Source organism: Mesoplodon bidens (assembly GCF_964165515.1).
Source record: "Mesoplodon bidens genome assembly, chromosome: 9".
Taxonomy (NCBI): domain Eukaryota; kingdom Metazoa; phylum Chordata; class Mammalia; order Artiodactyla; family Ziphiidae; genus Mesoplodon; species Mesoplodon bidens.
This window is the reverse complement of record NC_138166.1, coordinates 22,999,556-23,018,618: the sequence shown is the minus strand read 5'-3', so window position 1 is coordinate 23,018,618 and position 19,063 is coordinate 22,999,556. Positions and strand designations below refer to the sequence as shown.

At 58.6% G+C, this 19,063-nt stretch overlaps 2 protein-coding genes across 3 annotated transcripts; one reads left to right on the top strand and one right to left on the bottom strand.

The window, feature by feature from the left end:
* The first annotated feature begins 1,083 nt into the window (after positions 1–1,083).
* On the top strand, positions 1,084–4,294 carry PGAM2 (phosphoglycerate mutase 2). The gene is made up of 3 exons (XM_081244824.1): positions 1,084–1,641; positions 1,732–1,927; positions 3,356–4,294. Exons 1-3 carry the CDS (start codon positions 1,228–1,230, stop codon positions 3,520–3,522), a joined length of 777 nt encoding a protein of 258 aa, XP_081100950.1. The 5' UTR covers positions 1,084–1,227; the 3' UTR covers positions 3,523–4,294.
* A 105-nt stretch (positions 4,295–4,399) lies between these two features.
* Positions 4,400–17,074, bottom strand: DBNL (drebrin like). 2 transcript variants are annotated; one of them, XM_081244821.1, is made up of 13 exons: positions 16,917–17,074; positions 13,225–13,280; positions 11,012–11,124; positions 10,325–10,399; positions 9,179–9,325; positions 8,305–8,382; positions 7,850–8,001; positions 7,694–7,742; positions 7,179–7,272; positions 6,481–6,576; positions 6,266–6,378; positions 5,936–6,032; positions 4,400–5,454 (listed from the first exon to the last, which is right to left on the bottom strand). In XM_081244821.1, the coding sequence occupies exons 1-13, from the start codon at positions 16,997–16,999 to the stop codon at positions 5,315–5,317; spliced, it is 1,293 nt and encodes a 430-aa protein (XP_081100947.1). In that variant the 5' UTR covers positions 17,000–17,074; the 3' UTR covers positions 4,400–5,314. The 2 variants fall into 2 exon arrangements, with proteins under 2 accessions (XP_081100947.1, XP_081100948.1); XM_081244822.1 differs by having other exon boundaries at positions 7,694–7,739.
* Positions 17,075–19,063: the final 1,989 nt, after the last annotated feature.

Below are 19,063 nucleotides of genomic sequence, written 5' to 3'. Positions count from 1 at the left end.
CTCTGATTCTGGGGTTCCTTGGGGACATGAATCCTGGATTTTTCTTTTTCTTTTCAAAGGTGGTTTCAGCTGGGAGGAGTGAGCCTGGCTTGGGTGAAGGTAACTAGGGTGGGAGAGTGTGGCCCATGTGGATAAGAACTTGACAAAGGGATGAGAAGGCAGAAAACCTTCTGTTCCTCTCTGGCCCAAGCAGCCAGGCCCCCAGCTACCCCTGGCTCTCCTGGAAGCCCAGCTCTGCCCAGCTCAGCCCTTGCCCGACACTGCTGCCACCTCCCACAAGGCCAGACCTCTCCCCAGGGCTACGGTGCTCACCAGCTCCCCCGCTCTGCCCACGGCAACCTTTCCTCCTCCCCTGTGTGGGGATGACGGCACAGCCCCTCCCAGCCTGGCTGTCAGCCAGAGGTTTCCACAGGGCTCATCCTGCGGGCAAGGCTGGGGCACAGAGCCTGCCAGGGCAGAGGGACCTGAGGAGGGGGGTCAGGAGTCCCGGGGAAGATCCCCTGCCAATATACAGACCCCACTCTCGGGGGAGCAGAACAGCGCCCCAGGGGGAACCTCCTGGCAGCTCACACGTACGCACGCAGGTGTGCGCACAGGCAACACAGACTTGAGCGCGAGGCACACGGACGTGTACATGCAGTAGGAGGTGCGCAGCACGTGCACGCGCACCTAGGCACGCACGTGTGGGTGGGTGGACACACGTGCGCACTCACAACCCTCGGCTCCCTCTGACACCAGGCTAGTGTACTTCCCGAGACGCAGGCTTGTCCCCGGTTGCGTTGAGTGCCTCGGAGGAGGCAGTCAGGGTTTCCCCGTGCCCCTGCCCGACAGCGGCAGCCCCCGTGAGCAGGCGGCAGGCTGACGGGGCTCCGGGCCCCGCCCTCAGGGGGAGTCTTTCCCCGGCCAGCCCTTGCGCTCCCGCTAGCCCCCTTCTCAGGCTTGCTGGAGGCCCGGACTTCTGCCCTTCATGCCCAGCCCTGCTCGGCAGCCCCGCCCAGCCTGGGCTCTGGGCACGTGGGGCCTGGTGGCTGATGAGGCCATTTTTCCAGTCCGGCTCTCGGCCCGCCTTCCACCCAGCTCTGCTGCCGGCCACCTGCTGCCGCCCGTCAGGCCTGGAATGCTGACTGGCAGTTGGCTGGGGCGGGGGCTGGGCACCGTTATAAAGCTGGGGGCGCCTGGGGATCCCCTGTCCCTGTCTGGAGCCCGCGAGTGCCGTCCGCCGCCACCATGTCCACCCACCGCCTCGTGATGGTTCGGCACGGCGAGAGCACCTGGAACCAGGAGAACCGCTTCTGCGGCTGGTTTGACGCGGAGCTGAGCGAGAAGGGGGCTGAGGAGGCCAAGAGGGGGGCCCAGGCCATCAAGGACGTGAAGATGGAATTTGACATCTGCTACACGTCGGTGCTGAAGAGGGCCATACACACCCTCTGGACCATCCTGGACACAACGGACCAGATGTGGCTGCCTGTGGTGCGCACCTGGCGTCTCAACGAGCGCCACTACGGGGGTCTCACTGGCCTCAACAAGGCAGAGACGGCCGCCAAGCACGGGGAGGAGCAGGTGAAGATCTGGAGGCGCTCCTTTGACATCCCTCCACCCCCCATGGATGAGAAGCACCCCTACCACAACTCCATCAGCAAGGTGAGCGGCTGGGCTGCGGGGCTGGAGGGGAGGTCTGGGGACGGGGGCCCAGGCTGGGGGGCGGGGGGCTGTCTGGGGAGTGAACAGCAGCACGGATGCCCCCAGGCGCGTCGCTATGCAGGCCTGAAGCCGGGGGAGCTGCCCACGCATGAGAGCCTCAAGGACACCATCGCCCGGGCCCTGCCGTTCTGGAATGATGAGATCGTCCCCCAGATCAAGGCTGGCAAGAGAGTGCTCATTGCAGCCCACGGGAACAGTCTGCGGGGCATCGTCAAGCACCTGGAAGGTGAGGCCCATCCTCACACAGGGTGTGGGCAGAGGCGGGTTGGGTGACACGTCCCCTTGAACCAGATAGCCCCCAGCTGCCTCACCGAGGCGGCTTCGCAGACATCCGCACCCAGGGCAGGGCCTCCAAACTGTGAACTGGACTGGGAGGGGCGAGAAACCACTTGAAAAAACAGCTCTATAAGAAAGAACCATCCACTCGCCGTGTGTACTGGGACACTGTGTAACAGTTGAGTCTCCTTCTGAAGATTCTGGGTGAAAATGTGTGCTGCCACTGACACAGGGCCCAGGCCCTGCACAGGGGTCCACAGCTGGCCCGGCTTCCCGAACACAAGCCTCAGGTGCGAGGAAGGCAGGCCCGGGGGTGGCATCTTGCCCAAGGATACCCACCCCTGAAGAGGCTGAGCCATCTGGCTCCAAATCCCAGCTTGCTGAGTGACCCTGGTCAAGTCACTTCACTGGCAGCTGCTGGATATGGGACTGAGGGTGGGGCCCTGCCCGCACCCCAGCTCACCCACTCGGGGCAAAAGACTAGTCCAAAGAAGGGTGCAGGGTGCGGAGAACGCCAGAGACCTTAGGTTGGTAGCTTGGCTTCCGCTAAAAGGGGAGCAGCCCCTCCCAGCATGACAAGCTTCCTCCATGGAAGCCCCTGTCCGCCTTTCTGAGGACTTCCTGAGGCTGAGTCCACACAGATGCCTCACGGCTGGCACTGAGCCTCACAGATGGAAAGACCACCTGCCCTCCCTCCCTTCTGGGGGCTCCCTGCAGCCTGGTCCAGGAGAAACGAATGCACCGAGGCAAACGTGACCAGGGTCTCCCGCTGCCCAGAGCATGTTCCCTTAAGGCCTCCCTGCACCAGCGGGGTGGGCGGGCTGACAGGAATACCAAAGGTCGAGCTGCTATTCCAGGCCAGGTCTTCGGGAGGCCAGCAGGGTTGGGTCAGGTTTCCACAGAGAACTCTCTTCACTTGGCAGGGCGTCCCCTCCACCTTGGCCACGGGCAGTGCTTCTCGCCGTCCCTATCACACCCCCCTTCTCAGGAGCAGCCCTGCTCCGCTGCTTAGGACGTCCAGAAACTAGAACTCTCTAGAAGCCAAGTGGTTAAGGTCTTTCCTGATCCCAAACACCCACCAGTCTGACCAGAGTTCACTTTGGGCCGAGGGGGCCAATGGCGTCACCCCAGATGAGGACAGCTCGGGCTGGAGCTAGGTCCTCGGTTCACCACAGCTATTTCTGTAGGCTGCCGTCTCAGTGCTGCCTTGACCTTCTCAAGGAGCATTTCTGCGGCCTTGCTGTCGGGGTGGGAGGGCTGCTGCCTGGCTGACAGCCCTGTGGCCCTTAAAGGTCACGAAGTTTGCTAAATGCGAGAGCAGGTGGCTGCCTGGCAGACAGGCTGGGAGGGCCTAAGGACCCTTGTTCCTCCGGTCCAGCGATGTCGGACCAGGCCATCATGGAGCTGAACCTGCCCACGGGGATCCCCATCGTGTACGAGCTGGACCAGGCGCTGAAGCCCACCAAGCCCATGCGATTCCTGGGTGACGAGGAGACCGTGCGCAAGGCCATGGAAGCTGTGGCTGCCCAGGGCAAGGTCAAGTGAAGGGTGGGCTCTGGCAATAAAGGCACATCCTCTCACTGCCTCAGGCCAGTGTGGCCCCAGGACGCCCGCCCCCCAGCGCTCACTCAGGGCTCACTCAGGGCTGGTTTCACAGGCCTGGAGCCCGGGATTCCACACACACAGCCCTGGGCCCCTGCTGCCTGCCCAAGCCTCCCCCACTGGGTGCAGGGACCCCGGAAACACGGAGGCCAAGAGCCTTCCTATCCCCGGCTATCGAGTGGCTCCTGACAAGCCCCTACGGTGACCTGCAAAGCAGAAGAGCCGCTTGGTAACCTTGCTCTAAATCCGAGTGCCCAGGGTCACTTCAGGAAGAGTCCAAGTGACCCAGCCCTCCCCATGGCGAGTGAGGACTGTGGCCAACACACCACTTCCTTCGCACTGGTTTTCCTCTACTGTCCTGGCTGCCCCAGGGTGGGAAGGGCCCTGCCCCACGGGGGTCCCCTTGTCCAGGGGCAGACAAGCCCACAGGTAGCCTCAAAGCTGGCAATACCTGATTCATGGGGCTTTCATAGCTGAGGTGGGCCCTGGAGGCTGTCCTAAGAAATCAGGACATGGTGAGGCCTGCCTGCAGCTCAGCCTAAGAAGACAGGAAACACCATCTGCAGCCAGTGGGGAGGGGGCACTGGGATTGGCCACCACCTGGGCCGACAGCCCCCTCAGCGCATCCTTTGCCCCAAGCTGCTTCCACCTGGCATCTCCCAAAGCGTAAGAGCTGAATTCCCCAGACGTTCTGTGGGTGCAGGTGCCTCACTGCAGGTACATCTGCACACTGGCTGTCCTGCGTGGGTGGAGGCTCCCCATGGCAGGGGTCAGGGGGGCCCTCGGCCCCTCCCCAAGAACTGAAATGCAGGAGGCTGACTTGCAGTCACACATTGACCTTTATGCCTCCTCCAGGTGGCTAAGGGTTGGTCAGAGGTCTGAGGGTGCACACATGAGGGCTGCAACAGGGGGGATTGGAGCTAGGGCCAGTGTGGGGCAATTCTTACTCCAGAAGCAGACATGGATGGGCTGGGGCAGAAAGAAGGAAAGACAGTAGGAACAGGCCACCATGGTTACTTTCCCTAAACCGTATCAACTGAGGCGCACACCAGGGCCAGCAGACAAGAGTGAGCCACGTGGAAGGACATGCAGTGTCTGTTGATGTTTTCACCTCTTCTTTCACATACTTAGATGGGGGCTTGGTTGTTCCTATCTCCACTGTCCAGAGCCCAGGTAGAGGGACAGAGAAATGGGGAGCACAGAGCAGGTTCCAGAAAGACTGCTACCAAAATTGTCATGACCCACTCTGACTTTGGTCATAAACTCTAAGTTCACTGTTCCCAAGGGTCACTGATAGCTACAGACACCGTCCCTTAAAGCCAAGAGGAAAAGGAAAAAAAGGCAAGTGCAGAAGGAGACCTCTAGACGCCCCTGCTCAGAGCCACCCCCGCAGACGAGCAGTGCCATACTCCTTGGCAGAGGTCACTGAGAGGCTGGCTCTGGGCAGGGCTTGGCTCAATGTCTTCTGTTGGGGGTCAAGGACCAGGCTGGTTGGGAGGACTTGGGAAGCTGTTGGAAGCACGTCTGGAGATCACCAGGTTATTGCTGCATTTGGGGCAACAGAGGCCAAGCCACCCAAGCCAGAGGGAGCCCAAGGGCCTGCCCTCATCAGGGGATCCCATTCCCAGAGAAGTGCCATACACAACCCTACGCCACCTCTTCCAGCAATGAGGAAATCGCGTCTGGGTGGGCAAGGGAAGGACAGCCCTCAGCCTCGGCCAGCAGTCAGGGGTCCTTACTCAATGAGCTCCACATAGTTGGCGGGAAACATGCCAAAGTGGCCGTCCGGCCCGTAGCCACGCCACCAGCCTTCGTCGATCACCTCAATGCCCGTGATGAGGTTCTCGGGGTCAAAGGAGATCTCAGTCTCGTCGGCTGCAAAGAAGGTGAGCCCAGATGCGGTGCTGAGGGCCCTGGGCCAGCCAGCCCACAGCCTGTGCTGACGCTGCTCCTGGGGCCACTCCCCCAGCACACACCTTCCGACAGGGCCTGGCCCTGGCCTCACTGTCCCAGCGAAAGGCTGGAGCACAGCACTTCCACACATCAGCCTGCTCCCCGAGGCCTCTACCCAGGGTCAGCAGGGGGCACCGGCATCCAGGCCTGGCCCCTCTTCTCTGGTCACACTTTCCGGCACTAGAACAAGGCAGGCAACTGGGATTCACACCAGTGGACAGCAAGTAGCTGCCCGGAGCACGGGGGGAGGCCTGAGCTGTGCAGGGCACCCACCCACTCTCCCCTCTCCCCCTCCTGTCTTCACTTCCGACACGCCCCGGGCTCTCCCCTTGAGGGAGTCGGCAAATCCTGCCTCCTGAGCTTGGGCCCTGTGGTTTGAGGTGGCAGGGCTGCAGCACGTTACCTGCCTGGTAGTCATACAGCGCCCGGGCACAGAGCCCTTTCCCACTCAGCCCCGGGTAGTGGTCAATGCGCTCAGAGCGGGTATCCTGCTGCTGCACCTGCCCACGGACGGGAAAGAAGAAGAGAAGTCTGGGTTCGTGGTTACCCAGATTCAACCCTGCCTGTGACCAGGGCTCACGGCAGACTTGGGGGGAGGGCACACGGGGCACGGGATGCTCCAAAATTAAACAAGGCAATTCACAGGTAGGGAGCCACGGAATGGGTACGGCCAAGGAGCGCGTTTCTGGGCACGTGGGCCCTTCACCCATCTGCCCTGCTGCACAGAACCCACCACTGGAGGCTCCTCGTAGAGGGTCTCCTGCTCTGGGGGCTCCTCGTACACGGCCTCCTCTTCCGCTGGCACTGAGCACGGAGGGGCGCTGGGCACTGGCTCCTCGCGGAGATCTGCACCGGAGGACACGGCCCACTCTGACCCAGGGGAGGGGAGAGGACGTGCCACGTCTCCCTCCCACCCCCAACCCCCCACAGGGCAGCTGAGAGCCTTGCCTGCCCTGGGCCTTGAGGTGGCGTGAGCTGACTCTCTGCTGAGGGGGGTCTCCGGCTGGGTGAGCTGCTTCTGCAGGAAGGGGCTCCTCAGCTTGCCTGCAAACCAACGGTAAACATCGAAGACCTCACACTACTGGAAAGCGGGAAGAGCCGAGCCCTCTCTGCCCCTTCTGTGCCCTGTACTGCCCGGAGGGTGGACCTGCTCTGGGACAGTGGCTGTCACACAGGGAGCGAACAGGCACATGCAGCAGCTGCAGGAATGCCACCCGCTGTGCACACATCACATACACACACACATCGTACACTCCAAGCAGCCCCTTGGGGGCCACGTGCAGGGCTGGAGAGCTGACCAGCAGTGCAGTCCGGTATAGCCTTTGGGGGCCAGAGAGGTGACTGATGCAGGCCCCTGAGACCCAGCTAACAGCCCAACGTTGGGGGGTTTACAGGGCTGGGGCTGGAGGGTGTCCACTCTAGAGCCACACAAGGCCCCTCCTGTCCCACCAGGTCAAGAGCAGGAAGGGGACACCTGGGTCCCCGGCTCCCGGGCCAGAAGCGACACTCATGAGCACGGGCTCTCCATATTCATCCCTTTCACCTTCTGAAACATCTGTCACTAAGTCAGGGGGCCCTGCCCTGGGACCCCAGGCTCCCCTTCAGCCTTCCCCCGCCTCACAGCTGGGCGCAGAGCGAAGTCTCACCTGGCTGGGGGCTGGAGGTGGACGTGGCGGCCACGGCCCTCTCCTTCTGCTTGAAGATCTCCCGTGGGTGTGCTGGCTGTGGACAGACAGGCTCCTGAAGGAGCGTGCACGGAGCCGGCAGTGAATGAGGATCTAGGAGCCATCGGCCTGCCTGGCTCCCTGCAGCTGTGCAGGGGGTCAGGAAGCAAAACACCGAAGCTGAGGGGCTCACAGGCCTCTGCCAGCACCAGGCGGAGGTCCATGCCGGCCTGAGCTTCTGCCCTCGGCTCTCCTCTCCACTGACGGCCCTGACACACCACGTGTCCCACGTTCTTATCTGCCCCAGCAGGCTGCAGGCCCCTCCCAGTAAGCGCCTCCCTCGGGCCTGCTGGGCGGGGCGTGTGCATCTGGAGGGACCCACGCGGCCACCACGGCTCACAGCAGGCAGCCTGCGCACCTGTCCCGGATGAGCCTCAGCAGACCCGGGACCCAGGCGCGTCACTCTGGCCCTCAAGGTGGGAGCGTCCGAGACTCACCTGCTCCTCTCTGCTCCTTGAAAGCACTTCCTGCTGCTCACCCTGCCTGCTGGGAGGGGCAGAGGGAAGAGCTGCAGCCCGGCCTCAGCCCGGCCTCCCCAGCCCTGGGGGACAGCCCTCAGGAGGGGAGAGGAGGCGGGGGCAGCGCTGCCTCACCTGGGGGGCCCGGCCTCGCTGTCCCGCTGCTGGTGGCGCTGCTCCCGGAGGGCGGCCTCGCGCAGCTCCCGCTCGCGACGCTCCTGCTCCAGCCGCCGCCGCTCCTCCTCCGCCCGCCGCTTCTCCTCCAGCTTGCGGTTCTCCTCCTCCTTCTGCGGGGAGAGCCACGGGCGGCTGACCCCTCGGCCTCGGCGCTGCCGGCGGCGTGGACCCGCCCAGGCAGCCCGCAGGGGCCACGGTCAAGCGTGGGCTCTACAGCAACACTCGCTGGCCTTATTCCCTAACACCTCTGACCCCTAGTTCAACCATCTGCGAATGGGTGCTACCAGGGCCATCTGTTCTAGGAGCTCACGGTAAGGAAAACCGAGACACAGCAGGTAAACCACTTCCTGTCTGGTGCACACAGGACCAGCCCGAATGCCAGCTCTCATCCTCATGCCCTGGGCGGCACTTACCTCTGCCTTGGCCCAGAAGCTGTCTTTGCCAACCCTTTTGATCTCAGACACGGCGTTGGTCTTCTGGTACACAGAGCCCTGAGGCGGACAGAGAATTCACGGTAGGGTCATTGACAGGAGCACAGCACGCAGGTAAGAGCTGTTAGGATGGCACCTGGCAGAGGGAGTGGCGCCTGGCCCAGTGACCCTTAAGGAGACTGATACCAAAAGGGCCTGAGAGGCCCTGGAAACCGCAAGTGGGGAAGCTCAACCCCAGACAACACTGGACGAATCTCTGGCTGCACCAGGCCCCTGTGGATGGAAGCCAAGGCAGGAAAGGCCCCTTGGCCTGCCTGAGATTCCTGGAGGTGGGGCAGTTCTGAGGCAGGCCTCTGGACAGGGGGCCCTCAGACAGCTGACTGCCATGGCAGCACCCACAGGCTCTCCAAGAACCCCAGCTCCCATCCTGCACCGGACCACAGGCCCACAGGCGTCCATCTGCCCACAGCTCAGAGGGGCCTGCCCTATCCACCACCAGAAGTTTCTCCAAAGCAACCACCGTCCAGGGCGGCACAGGACACTCTGGGGCCACGGCCTGGAGGGTGGATGGAATTTCCCTGCAGAGAACCTCTGAGCACACACAAGAGGCTCTGGAACTACCAGGCAGGGTCAAAGGCCACGCCTCATGCCCACCAGCACCCGCCTCACCAGCAGGCAGCTCTTGCTCCTGTCAGGCTCGGGGTCACCATCTGCACCTCAGTCCGGCTCCAGGACCAGAAGCCAGGCAGGGGGAGCCCAGCCCCTGAGGGAGGAAGCGCTGAGTGCGGGCCGAATCAGTCCGGCAGCTAGAACCGCACGCTCCTGCCCGGCCAACTCAGGCCCACAGGGCACTCACCACCGGGGCCTGGGGGCCCGTGTCCTGGAAGCGGCTGCTCTCTCTGTGGAAGGTGTAGTTGGCCCCGGAGGCCCTGGCCACCTTCTGCATGATACACTCGGGCTCCACGTCCTCCTCGGCCCTGGCGTTGATGGTCACATGGGCCCCCTGCAGCAGGAGCAGCACTTAATGAAGAAGAAGCATTGCAAACCCAGGAGAGGACAGGCCGCACACCGTGGTCTGCACAGCACAACGGCTGCACCACGCTCAGGGTCGGGAGACCCTGCCAGGAACCAAGGCACGCTCCCCCCAAGGCCTCCGGAAAACCGGCTGAGGGAAACCCATCATTCTTGTCCCAGCCCGCGTGGGAGGCCCCTGCCCTCCATGGTGTGGCCTGTTCTGTGGTGCTACAAGACAGCCCCGGCATTAAAGGGCTTCTTTCTAGTGAATGAAATCCAACTTTAAAAGTCACCTGGAAACAAGCACATTTTCTACAAAAAGCAAGTTACTGATTTCTTCTTGAGAAGTTAGAACTATGACCTTGTTGTTATGAAATACCAATAAGCTTGGGACCTTCTCTTTCAGCTCCTAGATGGAGAAACTGAGGTGCGTCTGAAGAAGCGTTGGCAGAACCAGAAAACAAAGTCCTGAGCCTCCTTGCCAGTAACCAAAGAAATGCAAAGAGTAAGCTGACAAGTGAACAACAAATGCTTTTTGATACAAAATGCTTTTGAAGTTAAACAAGGTTCCATTATATGATGTCTGAAATAAATACGTGCAGAAATGGACTAGAAAGAATGCGCTAAAGGGAACACACACGTTGAGGTTGCGAGCAGAAGCAACTTTCCTTCTCGTCCAAATCCTGCTAGAACTGCTAGAAGTCTGTCCTCATAAAACAAATGCAGCCCGAGGCCTAGTCCCGCCCCAAGACCAGCTCCAGCAGGGCCTCCCCAAGGTCCTTCGTCCTTCCTTCCCACTGAAGCCAGCTTGCAGGTGGCTCTGGCTACCTCCTGGGCAGGAGAGCAGCCTCTGGCTACGCCCTGAAGTCCAGACAGAGCACAGGGACTCAGGCACACTTCCCACTCTGGCTGTGATTCCCGCTCACTCACACCCAGGAACCTAGGGACCTGGTGGACTCTGGGAGGCCCTGTGCGGAGCAGCCCTCACCTTCAGGAAGCTGGCCACGGTGCTGACGTGGCTGGCGCACGCTCCCTTCCGCACGTCGTTCACACCCTCGCCGGTCTGCAACACAGCACACCCAGCGTGACCTGCCAATTCCTTGGTGTGACCCAGGTCTCCCCGCAAAGCCACTGCCCACTCCAGGGACTCAGCAGTTTCCCTGTGTCCCGGAAAAGAGCAAACCACAACCCCAAAGCAGAGGACACGGTGAGCCCCCATACCTCCGAGTCAGGGAGGTTCCTGGAGCAGGACGGTCGCCAGCGTCCACTGTGGGGCGTTGCCTTAGGATTCCCTAGTCCCCACCCAGGGGGCTCCACTTCATTAGAGCCCCTCTCCTATACTCCCAGTGCCCTCCCAGCCCTAATCCACGCACTCTGTTCCCTCAGGATGACTACCCTGAAGGGGACAAGAACATGAGTGCCCTGTGATTGTGTGTAGTCCATTTCACAGGAGTAGTTCTGGGCTGGAACAGTGACTTCTGCACTAGCAAGGCCCTACGTATTCTTTGGGCCACACTGAATTAATCCACTCTCCTGTTCATTCAACGGATTCAAGCTGTTCTAAAGTCAAGTCCTCTTCTGCTCCAGTCACAAAAGGCAAAGCACGGAAGACGAAAAGGGAGTTTTTCCGGGTCTCACCCAGATGAGAACTCGGAAGCCCTCCAGTTCCACGTACCCAGTTGATGAGGACAAACTTGGGCAGGCCGGAGTTGGGGTCCTTCACTCTGCAGAAGGCGTACATCACCTTCCCGCTGTTGAGCTCCTCCACCATTTCCTCCAGGCCCCCCTCTGCAGCAGTCACAAGGAGAGTCAGGGGCAGCCCAGGCACCCCACGCCCACCCTGGCACCTGGTCCATCAGGAAAGGAAACCCCGGTGCCTCTAAACCAGGGTTCTCAGCCCCATCTGCATCTGAATCAGATTCCTAGGCCTACCCGCACTAAGCTGACTTATGAGAACTGGATGGGACCCAGGATCTGCATTTGTGAAAAGCACCTCAGCCCCACTCACCACAACGAGAGAAAGCCCCTAAGAAGCAATGAAGACGAAGGAAGGGAGGGAGGGAGGGAGGAAGGAAAGGCACCTCAGGTGATTTCTTAAGCCACACTCATCTAAAAACCACTCCTGTAAACCCACAGGTAATTCTGGAAGCAAAAATGTCATTTATGCTACAAACCAGGCAGGCACCAGACCTCCAGATGGAGGGGCTCTGCAACAATTTTACCATTTGCCTGGACTCCACAAACTGCCCTGGAATAACACGTCTGCTCAGACTCCAGGGCCACCCAGAGGGTTCCAAGCAGATGTTAACTCTCCGCCATATAGGGCCTCAGCTCTTAGACTCTCTGAGCAGGGATAAGGGAGTGATGGGGCACAGGAATGAACCACCCTATGCCGTTCTCCCCTGACACTCAGGCTGTGAGCCCCAGCATGTACTAGAGTTTTGGGTTCTCATCAGGTATCCCAAACCTCCTCAGACTGTGAGAAGGACCTGGATCAGGTATTTTAGCTAAAGGGCTCCAGGGAACCTGGGCAGTCCTGAGGCCCTGCTCTGGGCTCCTACAGCAGAGCCTGTGAATACCACTGAGGATGGTGGTATGACACTCAGCTGAACTCTGCAATTCTCAGTCCCCTATGGCGTCACACTGCACCTGAGACCACCGTCAGTGGCAGTCCTTCTAGAAAGAGGACTACCAAGGAGAGGCACTCGAAAGAGGGAGACCTTTTCTACCAACAAGTCAACAGAACCATTCATGGGGCAAGCAGAGAACATGCTAGTGAACATGCACTGAACAGTGAAGCCGTGTCACTCAGGTCAGGTGAGCCGGCCTTGAGAACGAGGAGTCAGGGGTATCAGGTGGGGGGCCTGCAGTTTCTACCCCTCTGCCCAGCACTGGCCAAGAGCCTCTTCTTCCCGAGGCACTTCTTATCACCCCGTATTTGAGTAGCACTTTTCCAGGTCACCCTGTCCCAGTGGACCATGTGCACTGATGTGACCTCTCCTGGCTGAGGGTGTGCCCTGCAGATACTCAGCCCACCGGGAAGAGGACAGAGGGAAGGATGTGTCTCACCTTCTCCTCCACCACCAGCACCCAGCTCTGTGGGACTGTTACCCTCCCAGCTGCAGCCCAGGACTAAGGATGCAGCACAGGCCAGGCCTTGGGCTGCCTGCAAGCTGGAGAGGGCTGGCCTATTTCCCATCTCAGCTCTTCCAACTACAACACAGATGGAGAGCAGTGCTGCCTTGCACCACCAGGCAGAGAAAGCCAAGGAGAAGGTATTTTCACTTAGAAACATCTGAGGGCTTCCCTGGTGGCGCAGTGGTTGAGAGTCCGCCTGCCGATGCAGGGGACACGGGCTCGTGCCCTGGTCCGGGAGGATCCCGCGTGCCGCGGAGCAGCTGGGCCCGTGAGCCATGGCTGCTGAGCCTGCGCGTCTGGAGCCTGTGCTCCGCAACGGGAGAGACCACAACAGTGAGAGGCCCGCGTACCACCACCAAAAAAAAAAAAAGAAACATCTGAAACCCAAAGCTGGCCAGAAGGAGCTGAGTGCCGGGGGGGGCCCACACTGCTCAGTGGAAGCCTCTGTCCTGCCTGGCTGGCTGCAGTCAGCCTGATCAGGGTACCAGGGAATTCCTGAACATTGAATGAAACTGATGTGGGGCAGGCTCACTCTTAGCCAGGGGAGGTGTCACTGCAGTCACGCCACATGCAGGGGACACCTATGCATCCTGAGTGCCCTTCCTCCCGCTGTGACGGCTGAAACGCCACCAGAGATGGAGCACTGATGTCAGGACTCTCTCCCCTCTACGCACCTCACCCTCCCTCCCGGGCTTCTGCCTCCTGATGGTCCATAAGAGCCCATTTGCTTCCTCGCTTGACCATACTCACCCCCAGTGCCAGCCACACGGATGTCATTGCTGTTGCCTTCATAGGTAAAGAGGGCCCTGAAACAAAACACAAACAGGCTCTACAGCCAGTGCCCTGGTCACCATCTGCCCTCACTGTGCCCACCAAGGCTTCACGCTGCACCCCAAAGAGCTCAGCCTGACAGTAACCCTGTAGGCTGACACAGACCCCACTCTGAACTACAAGGCAAGGACCTCAGTAGGCCGCTGGGCCTCCCAGGGCTGAGCCTTCTCAGCTGCAGCGGGCCCGACTTACCAGAGCGGCCTATCGTGAGGACAAGCCTACGGAGACGGGGAGCACACATCTACTCGGAAGAAAACTAAGCTGTGAAGTTTTATGGCAACCGTCTACACATTTATGTGTGAAATACTCACCTAGCTACCATGTATGTGCATTTGAACAAACAAAAGATACCTGCATATTCCTGAAACCAAAGCACCCCAAGGAGAAGCAGGAAGGAGAAATATGTGCATTTTCAATGACCCTGTGTATATCTGTGGTCTTCTGGGAAGCCTGAAGGGTTGGTGGAGCAGGTCTGTCTAGCCTGAGGCTCTTCCAGCACACACAGGCTTTTATCGGTTGCGTATGGCACTGGAAACCACAGGGGCCATGACTCAACGTGGAGTCAGGCTCCTCACAAGACAGGCTCCCTGGCTGGGCACGTGCTGTATCTAGCAGAGCCTTAGGTCTCTACAGGTGACCCTGGGTCACGTCGCCCTTCTCCTGTAAGCCTAATTATTCATAAGAACTCTGGTAAAGATGTGGGCTTATAAATTACGGTAAATTGTATTAAATATGGGCCACAGAAGGTCCCTTGACAAGAACAAAGGTCACTCAAAGAGAACATTCTAGAATAGGTTGCTTCTGTGCAGTCCACATGAAGCCCAGACATCTGCATGAACTCTGCAGCAGCTCAGCTCCAGGGAGTGCTGGCAGACCACAAGGTGAGGCTGCTAATCCATCGGACAGCAAGTCAAAGGCAAAACCCGGTCTGGGGTATCATCACCCCATGCTCCATGGCACAGGCCTGCTGAGGCGCGCCAGACAGAAGCTCCAGGGTCAACAGTCTGACAGGAACCACGTCAACTTCCACTCAGCTTCAGGGCCTCGCTAATGCCACTGGGCAGAGGTGCCTAAGCCTGAGAAAGTCAGAAGAAATTAGACCCAGGTCCAGAGATCTGGCTGGGAGGGAGGACAGACGGCCAGGAAAGAACCACTGCTTCCCAGCAGAGGAGAGAGAGTGCAGAAGGAGAGAAACACTCAGAGAAACGGAAAAGGAAGACTTGGGTGGTAGCAGACATCCAGACTCTGGTGGCCAGAGTCCTGACCAGCCTTCCTCCTGGAGGAAAGAAGCCCCTGGCTGCAGAAGACAGGGGCACCGGACAAGCAGCAAGAAACAGAGATGGCTGCTCAGCTTAGCTTTTCCAAGAAGGGATCCAGCAGCTAGCAAAGGCCACGCTCCGTGCCTGCCACCTACCCCTCTGACTTCATTCCCCTCCACCCTGGGCTCCTTCTTGAATGTTCCCGGTTCAGAGGCTCATCCCACATTCAATCAAACAACCCTTCTTTCAAACCGACGTGAAAAAAAAAAAGGTGTGTTGGCTTGTGCAGGCATATAGCACAAGGAGTATGGGGCACTGAGCACCTTATAATTCAGTCACTTTCCAAAAACCTAATCTGAGAACCTGCTGCTTGCTAGCGATGGGAATGCAGCTACAAATAATCCCTCAGAGGCCCTGCCCTTGGAGCTTACTTTCTAATGGGAGACAAACAAAACAAAACAAAACACACACACACACACACACATCAACACTAACGTACTGTCAGATAGTGCAGTGGGTGCAGGAAGTGAGCAAACATGCCACAATCTAGGGGAAGAACCACCTGGGGGAACCAGGAGAGAGAGCCGGTATGGAGAGTTGATGCTGTGGCTGCTCTCCATCCCAGCTGGCTCCAGGGCCTGGCCCAGGGCACCCACTCTGCATGAGAAACTTGCTATGACCCGCCACACCGGAGACCACCTGTTCTTGCTCTGATATCCTCTGCCACTTCTTCCGCACCGCTCTCAGGACCCCTACATCAGGGACAGAGATGGGGACCACCCCACCCTTTCTGGTGAAGAGCAAAGGTGATAAGAAAATCAGTGAGGGTGTCTGGTGCATGCCTGAAGGCAGTCAACCAGGGAGATGGGAAAATGTGACTGCAGCCAGGGAGACAGGAATCCAGAAAGGCCTCTCCAAAAAGGCAACATCAGAGCTGAGAAATGAAGTTTGGGGAGCTCCCTAGGATGATGTGGAAAGGCGCTCCAGGCAGAGGAAGCAGAAAGAACAAGGGCTATGAGGAGAAAACTGCTTTGCAAGTTTAAGGAAAAGAAAGAAAGCTAGGGTGGTGGTAAACAGGTGTGACCACAGCACGGCAAACAGGAGGGGCGGTCAGGAGCCTGTCGGCCATGGCAAAGAGTCCAGGCTGTGTTTATGATGCAACAGGAAGCCACTGCAGAGCTTAAGCAGGGAAGTGACATGGGTCTAGATATTTTTTCAGCTAGTGAATGGGGACCTGCCCACATTGACGTGGCCCCAGAGATTCTGCAGACCCAGGCAGCTGGTGTCCTGAAGCTCTTCCCTAAAAGGCCTGGGGGTGAAGGAAAGGCAAGGCAACAATGTCCTCAGTGTCACAACAGTACACTGTACAAAAGCCACTCTGTGCTGGGCACCAGGGAAAGTAGACATGCGAAAGCAGTAGCACCTGACAAGTGGAGAGAGCCACAGTAGCTCAGCCACGCCCAGCGGGCCCCTCCCTAGGCAATGGGAAAAGGCTCCCACCCCAAAAGCTGGTCACCTCACTCGATCGTACTCAGCATATTTCTTGGAAGTACAAGTTCTCAAAACTGGTCAGTGAACACAATTTAAGCAAAAAGGAAGGTAACAGAATTACCATGCAAAAAACAACCCTAGCTGCAGGACAGACAGCAGACCCTATGTGTGGGCTGCCCAGGGCTCTCCCAGAGCCTTCAGATCCAGGCTTCCAGGACTATAAAGCCCCTAACACCGACAGCCTAGGAAAGGATGTCACTGGGAGGTGGACGGAAGATGGGACCTTTTTCCAAACACATAACCAGCATCGTCCTTTCCTTCATCTCCCCATAGCTCAGGAATATGAAGTATATTCTTCTTGGAGAAGGGGAGGTTCTCGAATACATATTCACAGGGAACCAGGGACTTAAACCCCTCCACCTTCCTGCTTGACATCTCCAAAGCAAGGCTGCCAGACCACCCTCAGAGTGCCATCCCTGAACACAGCGTTTGGAAGACGCCGGGCGTAGCTTCCGCTTTCTCAAGGAGGGCTGTGGAGGGTCCCTTTGTCCACGGAAGTCCCCGGGCAAGAAAGGAGAACCTGGCGAAGCCCTCAAGCACAGCCAGGCACAGGATGCATCAACGAGGCCCGTACGGCAGAGACCGGTGGCCAGCGGAAGGGAAGGGCTGGGGACTCACCGGACCCCCACGCCGGGTTTAACCTGCCCACGCACGGTGGGGCAAGGGGTGACAGGGTGGGGACCGCCCCCCCCGGGGTGTGGCGCAGGTGCTGGGCAGACAGGGCTCCGCGCCCCCTGGCTCCCCGGCCCCAGCCCGCTCCCGGCCCGCCCCCGGCCCGCCCCTGGCCGCCTCGGCGCTCACCAGTCGGTCGGGGACTTCTCGTTGACCACTTGCTCGTAGGCCTCCTGCAGCGCCGGCCCATTCCGGCTCAGGTTCACAGCCATGGCCGACCCTGCGGTGCCCGCGCTGCTGCCGCCGCTTCCGGGCCCGGGCGGCCCAATGCCCCGCCCGTCGGCCGGAAGCCCCGCCCCGACCGCCGGAAGCGGAAGCGGTGCAGGCGGGGCCAGCGGAAGCGGGAGAGTGTTGGCTAGGCGTCTAGAGGGCTGCTGGGGAGTCGGGGCTCGTGTGCGGGTCGCGGTCTGCAGACAGCTAGACGAGGGGGTGGAGGGAGGGCGCGGCCTTCTGCGCGTCCCCGTGCTCTGTCCCGCCGAGCCCGGGCGCGCCTTGTGGGTCCGGCGGAGGGACCCCACCCAGTCCCCTGTTCGCTGCACTCACGGAGCACCGTGCATTTTATTCTTCAACTCTTGTTGCAGTTAAAGCACTTGCTTGAGAATCCTGGATTCATGACAGGCACGGGATCCCCCGACCCTCTGTGTGGACCCTCAAAAGAAATTTTATCTATGAATGAAGCAGGCATGAATTAATGAGAAGAATAAAAATGAACACTAAGTGATGGTCACACTGTCACAAACCTAACTCAAAGTGCTGTCGTGTTTCTTTGACTTCACCTGCATTTTATAGTGAGGTAGAGGATGCGGTGGCGGAGGAGAGATGAGAACCTGCCCCGTGCTGGTCCTGTTACCCAACCAAACTTGGGTCCACTGGCCCCAGTGCAGTAAAGCCAATCTACTGTCGTGAAGTTGTGGTGAAGGAAAAGTGCAGCATTTATTGCAGGGCGCCAAAGCAAGGAGTCCAGGCAGCTAGCGCTCAAAAGATCTGAGCTCCCCCCGCTGGCTTTCAGGGAAAGATTTTTAAAGATAGGGTGAGGCAAGGGGACTGAAGGGTGTGTGATCAGCTCGTGGACATTCTTCTGATTGGTTGGTGATGAGGTAACCGGTAATCAACATGGTCAACCTTCTGGTTCCAACGAGTCTGGGTTGTGGACGGCACGCAGTCAACTTCTTCCACCTAGTGGGGGCTTCAGTATCTGCAAAAAATAGCTCAAGGATATGGCTCCAAATAATATCTATAGCCTTTGAAGAGGCAGTAAGGGCCTTGACTTTGTTTAGTGGCTAAACTATTATTATTTTGTCTTGCTTGACTGTTTTCCTTTGTTTCTGCGTTTTCTCACTTCTCTGATTAAATTTATTCTTTGGAACTTAGGGAAGGCCTAGGAAGCTAAAGTTTTTCTAAAGACAAGAGGCAGGCAGAGGACATGGTGGCAGGGGCGGGGTGTCTGCCCCGGGAAGGCCCCATAGGGTCCTGCTCCATCAAGGTCCTGGTTCTTTCCAGGCCCTGGCTGACTGATGGAAGGGGCCCACCATGCCTCAACCTGCACCTGACTATGACTGACCTACCTGGAGGGAAACAGAGACACATGTCCGGCCCACATCAGCTCACAGCTTCCTTCTCTGCCCTAGAGAACTCCCCCACTTCCCTAAAATTCAGATCCACAGTCCCATAGCCCCTTAGAATTCCATGCTTTGGAATTCAGAGTTGTTCAGCTTTAAGAAAATATCGCATATACCCTTTATACTCTATAAACTCTACCACAGGAACCCGAGCAGAGTCTGGTAATCAAACGTGTTCATTTTTCTGCAGTGACGTCTGAAAAATCAGTTAAATGGGTTATAGAAAGACTCTAAATAGCCTCATGGCAGTTCAGGTCAGATTTTGCTGCCAAATCAGTTACCAAAATCTTAAGGTGTTGGGGTCTGGACTGTGCATTTAAGGGCTTGTAAACCTTATTTGGGCACAAATACTTTTCATTTGTTATGTCCATTTTCATTTCTGTTCACATCACTGTTGCTTGTCTTACAGGCAGAAACTCTTGACATCTCTCTGATGGGCAGAGCAGTTACCTGGTCCCACCCCGGGGAAACCTTCGGTCCTGGCCAAATACTCCTTGCCTTCAGCAGCTCTGTCTGCGGCCCTCCTTACTCCCCAACCACCCTGGATCTTCTGCAGTGTACAGGTCTCCTCGTTTCTCCACTTTGACTTTGCTAATGTGTTTGCATCGGAAAAATGAACTCTAGTAAATGGAGGCCTCCCAGCTCTCCCGATTTCTA

Bases quoted from the DNA above. Each gene is read 5' to 3' on its own strand.
- DBNL (XM_081244821.1), bottom strand. From the start codon at position 16,999: ATGGCTGTGAACCTGAGCCGGAATGGGCCGGCGCTGCAGGAGGCCTAC. The intron at 13,281-16,916 runs GTGAGCGCCGAG...GTTTTGTTTCAG, and splicing joins GAGAAGTCCCCGACCGACTG to GGCCCTCTTTACCTATGAAG. The intron at 5,455-5,935 runs GTAACGTGCTGC...CCTTCTTTGCAG, and splicing joins GCTGTATGACTACCAGGCAG to CCGACGAGACTGAGATCTCC.
- PGAM2 (XM_081244824.1), top strand. From the start codon at position 1,228: ATGTCCACCCACCGCCTCGTGATGGTTCGGCACGGCGAGAGCACCTGG. The intron at 1,642-1,731 runs GTGAGCGGCTGG...AGTGAACAGCAG, and splicing joins ACCACAACTCCATCAGCAAG to CACGGATGCCCCCAGGCGCG. The intron at 1,928-3,355 runs GTGAGGCCCATC...CCTCCGGTCCAG, and splicing joins CATCGTCAAGCACCTGGAAG to CGATGTCGGACCAGGCCATC.